The 13,559-nt window shown below is 40.4% G+C and overlaps 2 protein-coding genes across 2 annotated transcripts in view; one reads left to right on the forward strand and one right to left on the reverse strand.

Moving 5' to 3' along the window:
- The first annotated feature begins 1,169 nt into the window (after positions 1 to 1,169).
- On the forward strand, positions 1,170 to 2,624 carry eIF2alpha (eukaryotic translation initiation factor 2 subunit alpha). The gene is made up of 2 exons (XM_067781795.1): positions 1,170 to 1,991; positions 2,061 to 2,624. Exons 1-2 carry the CDS (start codon positions 1,297 to 1,299, stop codon positions 2,398 to 2,400), a joined length of 1,035 nt encoding a protein of 344 aa, XP_067637896.1. The 5' UTR covers positions 1,170 to 1,296; the 3' UTR covers positions 2,401 to 2,624.
- A 3,438-nt stretch (positions 2,625 to 6,062) lies between these two features.
- Positions 6,063 to 13,559, reverse strand: part of rngo (DNA damage inducible 1 homolog rngo) — an 84,495-nt gene continuing 76,998 nt past the window's right edge. Inside the window, exons 4-6 of the mRNA XM_067781794.1 lie at positions 7,460 to 7,622; positions 7,192 to 7,393; positions 6,063 to 7,119 (exon numbers count right to left, since the gene is read on the reverse strand). Of these exons, the coding sequence (XP_067637895.1) occupies positions 6,926 to 7,119; positions 7,192 to 7,393; positions 7,460 to 7,622 (559 nt within the window). The 3' untranslated portion in view covers positions 6,063 to 6,925. The remainder of the gene's footprint in view (positions 7,120 to 7,191; positions 7,394 to 7,459; positions 7,623 to 13,559) is intronic.

Below are 13,559 nucleotides of genomic sequence, written 5' to 3' on the forward strand. Positions count from 1 at the left end.
CGAATATTGTAAAGGAGTACCTATTAGGTAAAAATAGGTAAAAAAGAAATACATTTTATAACTCAAAATTAATTATGCAAAATCCAAAGACTGTATAATGCAGGGATGCACCTTAACGTTAGCTAATCGTTTATCAAAAAATTTCCACCGTTTCCGTTGAAACACTTCGAAATATTATCGATAAAAAAATTATCAAGATAAATTGTATCTCGTTTTTAACCGAAACGAAAAGGTTTCGTTATCGTTAAAAACGTTAACAAAAACGTGATAATTTATGTTTGAATTGTGCTGGCAATGCTATAGCCATGGTGAAGCCGTAAGGTGGTAACAGCGAGCGGATATACACACACAAACTCCATGTAATTTGTTTGTGTAATTCGTTGATGGTAATGTCAAAAATACTCTGAGAAATGTTCGTACTGTCAAAATTCATGAGAAAAGTTGCAATCAGCTTGGCTAATGCTTTCACCTTTAATGACTCCGCCATCAATCAGCTTTGCCAGCATAGTTTGAAATTAATAATCAACATAAACGATTTGATTTCGTTTTGATATGGCAGAAAACGAAACAAAATCATTTCGTTAATTTGACGTTCTTAACGTTAAAAAACGAAACGAAATGACTTTGTTACGTTTATTAACGTTAATTATCGTAACGAAATGATATCGGTTCGTTGGTTAAGCATGCCTGGTATAATGTATAAATGTGATCTCATAGATTGTAATAAAAAAATAAAAAAAAACTCCTGAATTGATTTAACATATCTGGGGGGAATTAAAAAATATATCCTTGGGAAAAAAGTATTTAGTGCTGAATGGAAAAAAGTGTGCATTTCAAGCTTACATTCAATAAAGATTGGGAATGGTTTGTACATTCACACTCTATATTGAATCATATTTTACCATTCAATAACACACACACTTTGGCTTTGATCTGAAAGTATTCTAAGCCATTCAGGAATGGAGATTTACAATATGCAACCAAAAAATCGCAATTTAAAGAATGCTGAGAGATTGCACTTTTGGCACAAATTTTTACAGCTCTATGAGATTTTTGGTCGTGGGACGTGCACAAGAACGTTCTTACAGGGTGATTTGCATATACGGCAACACTGTATTTATACCGGTTACAATTAATTATTAATTAAAGAACACTTCGATAAATGTCATATTTTGACACCTTTGCACGCCCATTTCTATAAAAGTGTATACGTTTATGGTATACATTTTATAGTTTTCAATTTTTACGTGCAATTTCAGTAAAAATTAACACGCCGAAATTTATAAAAACTCAAAAATGGCGTTAACATCCCGATTTTATAGTGAGAAATATCCAGAAGTTGAAGATGTGGTAATGGTGAATGTATTGTCGATTGCGGAAATGGGAGCATATGTCCATCTGTTGGAATACAACAATATTGAGGGTATGATTCTATTGTCAGAGTTGTCTCGTCGTCGTATACGTTCCATAAATAAATTGATACGAGTTGGCAAAACAGAACCGGTTGTAGTTATACGTGTTGATAAGGAGAAGGGTTATATAGACTTGTCGAAACGTCGTGTCTCAGCAGAGGATGTAGAGAAGTGCTCAGAACGCTTTGCTAAAGCGAAAGCTGTAAATTCCTTATTGCGACATGTGGCCGATATTTTAGGATATGATTCCAGTGAAAAATTGGAGGAATTGTATTTGAAGACTGCTTGGCATTTTGAAAAGAAATATAATAGTAAAACTGTGGCCTACGATATATTCAAGCAATCGGTAACAGAACCATCGGTGTTTGATGAATGTGGCTTAGATGAACACACCAAGGAGGTGTTGTTAAATAATATCAAGCGTAAGTTGGTATCGCCAACTGTGAAAATACGTGCTGATATTGAATGTTCCTGCTACGGATATGAAGGCATAGATGCTGTAAAGGCGGCCCTAAAAACTGGTCTTGATTTAACTACAGAAGAACTACCCATACGCATTAATTTGATAGCACCACCATTGTGAGTATAAACATTTTGAATTATTGTACTAATTATATTAAAAAAACTTACCAACCCTCATATGTAAAGGTACGTGATGACAACATCAACCACTAAAAAAGCCGAAGGACTAAAAGCTCTCGAAGAAGCAATTGAAAATATCCGCAATAAAATTATTGAATCCGAAGGTGAATTTAAAGTAATAATGCCGCCGAAGCTTGTTACTGCTATAGATGAGGCGGATTTGGCCCGTAGACTGGAACGTGCTGAAGCTGAGAACCAGGAAGTTGGTGGTGATGATGATGAGGATGGGGACGGTGATCAAGAGGGCATGCAATTCGATCCTGAAAAAGAATTCAATCACAGAGGCGAACGTGCAAACGTTAACCGCGATAACGAAGACGACGAAGATGATGAAGACGAAGAATAGTTTGTATTTTCTATTGTTTTACAACTTTAGTTAAATACTTCACATTTTTCTTATTGAGTTGGGAGAAAAAAAAACTACGTTTTTTTGTACTTGCAGATATAATCTTTATTGGCCCCAATATTTGTTAAAAAAATTAAATTTGCTTGTTCAAGTTTTAAAGAATTTCAAATGTACGAATCCCACTAATTCCACAAATAAAGTAAAAGAAAAAATAAGCGGCAAAACATGGCAAATTCTAATTGTCTCAGTATAAGCGTTATGATAGGCCCATACAAATTATTATCATTGAATAAAATTGGCTTGGCGTGAGACAACAAATACATTGCCACGCTATGAACTTTGTGTGGAGTTTAAAGCTAGGCAAGTCAGCACATCATTTAAGCGATAATTTGCAATACATAATTGCTAAGGGATAATGATAGATTTAGGCTGTTGTTATATAGAACAAAAAAGACTATACGAGTGGTTGAAATGTTTTGATGAGCTCCCATCGAAAACAAAGGGGTGTGGAAACTTTTCTACTTTCAAACGACTTCTACTTAACCTTTGCAGATCAATCCATACAAGATCCTTTCTTTGGTGGATTGGAACCTAGACCTTTACAACCTCCAAGTAAAAAAGTGCAAGGCCCGATATACCTTCGAAGAGAATTTAGCCCGAGCTTCTCTTAATTTTTCGTACAAATTGGCAGGTTCAATGCCTTTTTCGCCGAATCCGAAAGGCGTCTGCAAGGCAGATAAGTTTTCACTGAGAAACTTTTCATGGCAGAAATACAATCGGATTGTTTGACAAATCACAGCCAAGGGGCGACCCCGAGCTTTATTCTGATTGAAAATTTCAGAGTTCAACGTGGCAAGTTGGGATTGGCAGAGCATCCTTGGGCTTGTCTTAAGGATAGCTTTTGTCCTCCCAACATGATATGACAAGTATTTTTAAAATACATATTATTGATTTTGTGCCTGGCGTGGTGCCATTTAAAAAACCAAAAATTTACATTAGCTATGTTTTTTTTACATCTATAGACGTCTCCTCTAAAAATGGTCTGTATTCACTATTCATCGCAACTGATTCAGCTATATGTTATACACTATGGCCACCACAGGTTTGTGTCTCCGATTTTAGTTACACCCTCTTCTGTACCTAGTTATATAACCACTGCCTCTAGATGGGTGTCCTAAGCAATTTCTAAGCGAGGATAAGCGTTTTTTTTTTACCCGCAAACGTAAACGTGTACGCGTGTAAAAAAACACGGCTATTGTTACGAGAAATAACGGAATTTAAATATTATTGAATAACGGAGCTACTGTGAATAACGGAGGAACATTGAAATTTAAAAGCTGGCGTGGTGCCATTTAAAAACGAAACTCATTTTATATACATAACGGAACATGACGGGATAGTGAAAAAAAAAACATGGCAACAAGCCATATATTGACACACATATATTTATATAAAAGAAACTCGAAATTTGGAAAAGGAAAAGAAACCTTACTGATTTTATGCCTGGCGTGGTGTCATTTAAAAATCAATTTTTACGACAAATATATTTGAAAATGAAATGAAAAATAAATGAAAACAACTTGTGCCTGGCATACTGCCATTAAAATACAAAATTGAATAAAAACTATGATGTGAAATTAACATTTTTACGAAAAATAACGGAAAAAAATTTAATAAAAAGTTACTGTGAATAACTTGATCTGGCATTATCGGTTTATTCGACGCCAACCACCCTCACATGTTGAGCAAATAAAAACAAAATTATTGAAAATTTAATTTTTCTACTTTTTTTGATTTTACTTTGCCCGGGAGTTTAACCCTTCGGTGTGGTAGGCGGAGCACGATACCACCAAATAAACCTAATTATTATATTGATCGGTATCTGATCCTCTCCTACACCGGGATTAATAATATTCAAAATAAAAACTAAAATAACTAGGAAAATTTGCAAAGTTTACAAACGGCGATGATTACTAGGAAATGTTTCTGAATTTCACATCTTCATCAGCTATCTTCTCGGGAGCTGGGTATTGAATTCGAAATCTCCCACATTCATACTTTGTCTCTAATATCAATAACAAAAACAATTGTATAAAGCAATATGAGCATGTCGCGCTAATTAAATACAGATAAATTAAATCTATATAAAAATTCTGTTGCTCGGAAAATCGTCCTTTCCGACAGCATCATCATCAAGCAATGCCAACTGGCCTTATTCTAATAAAAAAAGGAAATAAGGTCCGTCGACAAAAAGAAATACAAAAAGCAGACTATATTTTTCTGCACAAAGTGTAAAATGTAGTATTTTTTATGATCATATATGTAATACACCTATATTGACTGAAAACTTAAAAATCGATAGTGCAGAAGTCAAGTGCTACTTAAGTTTTGTATGAGGGCAAGTCTTGTCAAATGCGACGTCATTTTGTAATATTGACTTCACCTGGTAGGTTTTATTGCATCATGGTATAGATGTTCTTAATAGTTTTAGTAAAACGTTATTAAAACAGAAATTTTAAATTTTTAGCACTCAACTTTACATATGAGCGAGCCCAAAATGTAATACGCAGCTAGCATAAAAAACAAAATTACGCAAGGCACGATATACCTCCGAAGGGATTTAGGCCGAGCTTCTCCAATTTGCGTCGTGCTCCTTTTAATTTGTCCTACAAATTGGTGGGACGCAACCTACATGTTTTACGTCGATTCCGAACGGCGTCTGTAAGCAGATGAGTTTTCATGGCAGAAATACACTAGGAGTGTTTAACAAGTCACTGCACTGCCCAGGGGGTTAGGGGGTTTAGAATATACCCGCGGTAGGTATGCCTGTCGTAAGAGGCAACTAAAATACCAAATTTCAAGGTGTTGTGAAGCGCAATATATAGCCCCTCCAACCCAATTGTCAACCTCACCTACCCGCGGCGAATCCTGATTCATTAACAGCCAAGGCTCTGGCGACCCCGAACTGATGGATCTGGGGGTGGGAGGACGGAATGGCCTTATATTGACGTAGTTTCGAAAAATTTTCCTAGAAGCAAAAATTATTCGGGGATATGAGGTTTTGATATCATGCTTATATATACTACCAAACAATTATCCTACTCAACCTAAATGATCGTTTGCACGGAAAACTGTATGCTGCCGGTGAGTAATGCAATTACATATCTCTAAAAGTTTCATTGTAATTTGCAATATTGAATACCTAAATAATTTAATACAACCCAATTCCTAATTCTATGAAAAACTAAAAGTTATGATAGTTTATTTCAAATTTCCACGCATTTTTTTTTTTTAATCGTTCTTGGCAATATATGTATGTAAGTAATAGTATATCAAAGAAAGCAAAACGCTTCCCAAGGCAGTCGGTTCTATGTACCGGAGCGACTCGGGTATTTTCCCGACCAAAGACTGTCATTTCAGTGTAAGCCCATTTAATTTGTTGCGCCCCTCCCACAAAGAAAGCAAAAAACCTTTGTTGAAAAGATTTCGTGCTAAAATAAAAAAAAAAAATTTCGACGAGCATCGATATTCACTTGAAATAAATTTTAGCACTTTAGGTCATCGCGAATAAAAACCATTAACACTTTTCGGTGTGATTTTTTTTAACCTATTTTTTGCATGGAGAACGGTATGTATAGTTAATTCCAGATCAGCAACAATAGTTTGACTAGTTCAAAATTCACCTATATCCTCTTTATTAAGAAATTTCTTATTACAGTTCTTATTACCATGTACTAAATACTTTTTGTTTCTAATAAGGCTGTCCCTATTCGTACGGAAAACTCAGTACTAAATTTCCGATTATTTACCCGTTTTTTTATTATTTATTTTTTGCTGTTTTTCTTCATTTTACTTTATTCTAGACGATCAAAAATATCGTTTTCTGGACGAATAGTCACTTCCTTTTTCTAAACCCCTTTACGTACATAAGAAATTTTAACGGAAAAATCCGCTGGCAATACTTAACTAGACCGAAAAAAAATTTACTGAATTTAATATAAAAAATAAATTACAATTCCTCATCCGAAACCAATGTTGTTTTGTTTCGTTGATATTATTATTCTGTTTGTTCACAAAAGGTTTTGTTTTAAATGAGTGTTATACAGCGATTGCTGCATACTTTTTCGACATTCTTCGGAAGTGTGTATAAATGCTTAATGCTAATATTCTCATATTTATCCGACTTTCATAATAAATCGGCACGAATTCGCCACTCTGGTTTATTCATTCCATCTGTATATAAAATAAGAAATGCTCTAGCCTGAGGTAGTTTGTGTGCCGTGGTAGGCTTTTTAATCCCTTTCTAAAAAAGTTTTCTCAGCTTTTTCTCTTCAAGATGTTCGTAGTGACAAACGCTCAACAGCTAATGATAATATTACGCATTCATATGAATTCCTTACTGTACTTGTTGTTAGTGGCATTGATAGTTTGCTACTTTTTACTTTTTTGTGCTTAGATTTCTTTGTTCTTTTGTGATTTAGTAATTGCATAGGGCGGCGACAAAGCTGGCGACGCCAAGGTTCTTTCAAAATCTCAATGATTTAGCAATAAGCGCTGTAGTTGCTTGTGTCTTATTGCCATTGTGACGACGTAATTCGGCGATCACATCGTCGCGGTTGTAGCCAAGCCTAACTAAATCGCTGACGTCGTTCTCTGTGAAGCTGTCGTTCGATGAAACATTATTGGTTGCACCGCCTTGAGATCGCTTTGATGATGATGCTAATGGTATGAAAACATGTTATTAATTTTTTTTCAATTTGTTGATAGTTTAGTTAAATATCTTATTAATACCCGCATCTTGTTTGCTTTGCTCTATTGCTTGTTGTATAGCGCGAGACTCTGCTTCACTAGCTGATTGTTGCAATAGTTTTAACTCATCCTCAGAATTACCGGTGAGACGTGCGCAGTCTGGAAGTTCGTTTTCGGGCAAGAACGGAGTTTCAGTACCGGTAGTTCCAATACGTAGAACATTGCGTTGTAAATCAATGTTACACTATGAAAAAAGCCGATTACAATAAAAAACTCAAATAATAGATTTATGACTATTTATTTTCGTTACCTGATGGCGTTTCAGCATATCGAGTCCAAGCAACATATCCATGGGTTGTTTTTCTAAAACCGAAAAGCTCGACGTTAAGTGATCACTACCAATTTGTAATTGAACCATATGTATACGGCCAATAATGCGCTGGGTACCAACGCCTTTGGCAACACCGTTCCATCTGCATAACAAAAAAAAAATATGTAAAATTTAGAAAAAAATAAATATAAAGATGAATTGCCCTATTTAAAGCCTAATGCCAATTTCACACAGCGGCTTAATGAAATAGTTAGTCAAGTTTTCTACATTAAAGCCCTAATTGACTCAATCTTCCATACAAAACACAAATCCTTATTTATCGAATTATTGCTTTATTGAATGCCTAATCGAGTGAAAAATCCAGTCGGTTTTGCTTGGTGTTTCGAATTTTATTGTCAATGTAACAAATGACAATCAAAAATAAATTATTTTCAATAATTTACGAAAAATAGAAAAACACGAAAAACTTCAAAATTTTATTTTCGCTGCATATGCTACAAAAGATATTATTATGGCTTTTTCGAAAATAGGCGCATATTTAGTTAGGAGCAACATCTATGGGTAGTTGCGCATGCATTTTATTTTGATTATATTTATAGTTAAGAAGGAAATGGGTGATTTCCATTTTAATTATTTTTTGTAAAAATAAAATATTTTTTTGGGGCTGCTGACAGATGCTCGCCTAATGAAGCAAAAGGTTCTGTACGAAAAGGGAAACTTAATTATTTCATTAAATAGAATTGTGATCCGATTAAGTTTCTGTGTGAAATCGGTATAAACTTATTTACTGACAACTTTTCATCTTGGCATACTCTACAACGATGTCAGCACGGGAATTTCCTAAAGATTTAAAAAAATTATATAAACAAAGTCCGCGTGTATCGATATCAGTCCCATTAATCTACTTCTGCCAGCTATTCGGTTATAATGAAGGATTCGAGAGGGCTAATGATCAAAAACATTCGCTTGGCAATCAGAAGATTGCTGGGAGTGCTAGCGTCCAAACATACCGGATTTATATCACGGAAGGAAATGTCACTTCTTCCCACGACACAATCATTCCCTATGCTGACGACTGCACGATTATGGCTACAGGACCTGGCCCTTCAGATGATGAATTAGTTTCTAAAATAACAGCTATCTCCCCGATCCTTCCGGTTTCTTCACCTCTCGCAACTTGGCATTATCACCGACAATATCTACGGCCACCCTCTTTACGAGGTGGAAGGAACAAATGTCGCAAATATTGGACGTACGCGTCGATGGTGTCGTACTACCGACTGTCAGTCACCCAAAGATCTTAGGAGTAACATTCGATAATACTCTAACCTTCAAGGCTCATGCCACTGAGATTGTTTCTAAAGTACAAAGTCGCAACAAAATCCTCAAGTCGCTTGCCGGAAGCACATGGGGAAAAGATAAAGAAACGATGCTAACCACGTACAAAGCACGCTTCCCAAGGCAGTCGGTTCTATGTACCGGAGCGACTCGGGATTTTTCCCGACCAAGGACTGTCATTTCAGTGTGACCCCATCTAATTTGTTTTGTCCCTCCCACAAATTGTCATCCTCCCAGCAGCTCCTTGCAGCAGGACTGCTCCATATTCTCTTACTCCGGGAAGGCATCGAATCCAATCCGGGTCCGTCTCCTGACCCCGGTCCTGAGAAATGGTTTTGCTGCATCTGCCGGAAAAGAATATTTTTAGGACGGTCATACTCTGTTCAGTGTGTCTCGTACAAGGGATGGTTGCATCGGACAGGTTGTTCTGGGCTTGATCCCAAAACCCGACGTCCACGTAACTTTTATAAATCTTTTCTGGCTCCTTGCTGTTCACGCCCAAGGGCGTCCCGTAGTCTACGCCTAAGCGCCCCCCCCCCCCCCCCCCTACCTTCCAGCAGCTCCGCTGCTCAGCAAGCCACAACAAGTACCCGCTGCTGCTCGCGCCCCACGGCGCCAACAACTCAAACAGCTGATGGCACTCATAACTAATACCTTCGTAGTAGAGTTGGTAGCAATGCTGAGCATCAGCCCCTGCCCCCGTCTTCTCCCCCCCCCCTTTTTTCCGGCAGCAATCGTGCAGGTCAGGGAAACAGACTCTTAGTCCCTACCTCCGTTTGCACCGTCTGCCAGCACATAATATATAGGTTTGCGACATCCGCCCAATGCAGCTCCTGCCTTGGGTGGTGCCACTTCGCTAGATGTTCTGGTCTCCGCGACGGCAACCCCCCGACGGGTTTCATCGCGCCATGTTGCCAGGTCGCAAGCCCAAATCATCCGGGTACCCCAATGCTTGCCCAAGGACGCCCAGTCCCAGGGCCACAACAGCAATTGCGTCCTGGCCTTCCACAACCCAGGCGTAGTCACCCGTCACTTACCCCCAGAGTGGCGACGTCTCCCCTTATGCACTTCAGAATTCTGCAGTTAAACTGTAATGGACTAACTGGGAAGATTACGGAGATAGTCGATTTCATGAAGCGGCACAACATCCGCATTGCTGCGATTCAAGAGACTAAACTCACAGCAAGATCTGCATTGCAGACCTGCTCTGGGTATAATGTCCACAGGAAAGACCGCGAGAGAGGAAATGGAGGCGGTCGCGAGTTTATCATACACCACTCTGTGCAATATTATATATTTGATCCTGGCATCGGCCGCAGGGACAATGTCTTAGAACGTCAAGGCCTATCTGTCCGGTCAGGCGATGCAAACCTAGAAATCATCAACATCTACATCCCTCCTGCCACCTGTTGCCCCAGTGGATACCGCCCTAATATCAGGGCCTTACTCACTGGCAACAATCGCATTATCTTAGGCGACTTCAATGCCCATCATGATCTATGGCATTCAAACTTGCGGGCGGACAGTAGGGGTGAGATGTTGGCGGATCAAATAGAAGAAACAACGTTCTGCACAATAAACGGAGACGCCCCCACACGTATGGTAGGAAGCTGTCACAGCTCGCCAGATATCTCAATCGTGAGCGCAGAACTCGTAAACTGCGTCAACTGGCAGCCGATGGTAACATTGGCATCCGAAAACCTGCCCATACTTATTTCGCTTGAACATACCGCCGACTTCATCGTCACTGAAAAACGCACTTTCATAAACTTCAAAAAAGGACAGTGGGAAGAATATAAATCCTTTACAGACAGCCGCTTTGCTGCCCTCCCTATTCCGACTGATGCCCGCCAAGGGGAGTGTGCCTTCTGTAAGGTCATTAAATCCGCCTCGGCACATTTCATCCCCGCCGGGAGAATTCCCGAAATCCGGCCCCACTTCCCGGCGGAGGCCGCAAACTTAGCGAGAGAACGTGACCTTATAAGGCAGCTTGATCCAGGCGACCCCCAAATAAGGGATATAAACCAACGCATCAGATTGCTTGTGGATGAACACAAGCGGGCGAAATGGGAGGAACACCTAAGAGGTTGTAACCTCTCTACCGGTGTGGGTAAACTTTGGTCCACCGTAAAGTCCCTATCGAATCCGACTAAGCACTAAAGACAAAGTTTCCATCGCCTTTGGCGACAAAGTGCTGTCGGACGCGAAAAAATGCGCGAGCGCTTTCTGCCGACAATATATAATGCATCCTACGGTCGACAAAGATAGACGGAGAGCCAATAGACACGCACATAAACACAATTCAGCGCGTCACCAATCACCATCACCGCTAAAGAGGTTGAGGACGCCATTGGTCGTGCTAAACCATCCAAAGCAGTGGGCCCAGACGGCATAGCCATGCCGATGCTTAAAAGCCTAGGGAAAGAGGGTTTCAAATATTTAGCGCATGTCTTCAACCTGTCTCTTTCCACCTTTGTCATACCTGAGAAATGGAAAATGGCCAAGGTGGTCCCGCTACTAAAGCCTGGGAAACCAGCTAACATAGGTGAGTCGTATCGTCCGATATCTCTCCTATCGCCAGTGGCAAAGACGCTAGAAGCCATTTTGCTCCCTTATTTCCAAGCAAATTTGCAGCTAGCCCCTCATCAGCATGGCTTCAGAAAACTCCATAGCACTACCACCGCGCTAAATGCCATTAGCACCCAGATAAATTGCGGTTTAAATCAATACCCCCACCATAGAACAGTACTCGTAGCGCTAGACCTATCAAAAGCGTTTGATACGGTCAACCATGGCTCGTTACTGCAAGACCTGGAAGGGTCTACCCTTCCCCCATGTCTTAAAAGGTGGACCGCAAATTATCTGGGTGGTCGGCAGGCATCGGTGCAATTTAGAAACGAAACATCAAAACCAAGGAGAATTAAACAAGGGGTGCCACAGGGTGGTGTCCTATCCCCACTTTTGTTTAATTACTACATATCTAAGCTACCTTCACCACCGGAAGGAGTCACAATCGTTTCCTACGCCGATGACTGCACAATAATGGCCACAGGCCCAGGCCCAAAGATCGATGCGCTATGCAATAAAATAAACGGCTACCTCCCTGATCTCTCCAGTTTCTTCGCCTCGCGAAACCTAGCATTATCACCGACTAAATCTTCCGCGACCTTATTTACAACATGGACGTCCCAAATGTCGACCATTTTGAACATCTACGTCGATGGCACTACGCTACCGACTGTCCTACACCCCAAAATCTTGGGTGTGACGTTTGATCAGGATCTACATTTTGGTGTGCACGCAGCCGCAATTGTTCCGAGAATTCAGAGCCGTAACAAAATCCTCAAATCCCTCGCTGGCAGTACTTGGGGAAAAGATAAAGAAACGCTCATGACTACATACAAAGCAATCAGCCAGCCGATTACGTGCTACGCGTCACCCATATGGTCGCCAAGCCTAAAAATCACCCACTGGAAGAAACTACAGGCCTGCCAAAATACTGCTCTCAGAATCGCCACGGGCTGTCTTCTTATGTCCCCAGAACACCATCTGCATAATGAGGCGAGAATACTCCCCATCAGGGAGAGAAATGAGATGCTGACCAAACAGTTCCTGTTGAATACCCAGAAACCTGGGCATCCCAACAGACATCTGATTGATGAACCAGCACCGCCCAGGGGCTTAAGGAGTCACCTCCGTAAGCATTTTGAGGAAATACGGCACCTGAGAACCCAGCCATAAGTGAAAAAACACAAGCAGGTCCTTGGTGAACTCCATAAACAGGCGTCGGACCTTTATGCCGGGAATTGCCCGGTGAATCCAGTGCTTAACGAAAATTATCCAAAACTCGCGGAAGAGGAACGCATACTCCCCAGGGAAACGCGTGTCACTCTTGCTCAACTTCGTTCTGGATACTGTAACAGGTTAAACTCTTACCTATCCAGAATCAACCCCGACATACAAAATGTATGCCCCGCTTGCAATGTGTCCCAACATGACACCAACCATCTCTTCAATTGTAATGTGGAACCAACGCCTCTAACACCCCTTTCCTTATGGTCCACCCCTGTTGAAACGGCAAGTTTCCTTCGACTCCCGTTAGAGGATATTGATGACAATTTGTGATTGGTCGCGGCTATTAGGTGGGGCGAGCATTGCTACAACAACAACAACGTACCAAGCAATTGGCCGGCCGCTCATGAGCTACGCGTCACTAGTCCGGTCACCTGGTCTCAAAAATACACACTGGAAAAGGCTAGAGGCCTGCCAAAATGCTGCAATCAGAACTGCCACTGGATAGTCTCCTTATGACTCCCGAATACCATCTACATAGTGAGGCCAAAGAGCTCAATATTAAAGAGTACAATGAAATACTGAACAAACAGTTCTTGCTTAACTGTCACAAACCAGGACATCCTAGCAAACAACTGCTTGATTAGCACCGCCTCCACGGGGATTAAGGGAACATCTCCTAAAGCACTATGACGAGATCCGGCACCTGCCAACACTGCCGTTTGATCCAGGCAAGCACAAGCAGGCCCTTAGCCAAATCCACACAGAATCGGTAAACGCCGTTGTCAGGACGCGCCCGGAGAGCCCCGTTATTAATACGCAATATCCCTTCCTCGCAGAAGAAGAAAGCACACTACCTAGGGAAACACGACTCACCCTGGCCCAAGTTCGTTTTGGATACTGTAACAGGTTAAACTCTTACTTGTCCAGAATCATTTCATTTTCATTT

The sequence above is a fragment of the Eurosta solidaginis genome, chromosome 4 (assembly GCF_040869045.1).
Source record: "Eurosta solidaginis isolate ZX-2024a chromosome 4, ASM4086904v1, whole genome shotgun sequence".
Classification (NCBI taxonomy): Eukaryota; Metazoa; Arthropoda; class Insecta; order Diptera; family Tephritidae; genus Eurosta; species Eurosta solidaginis.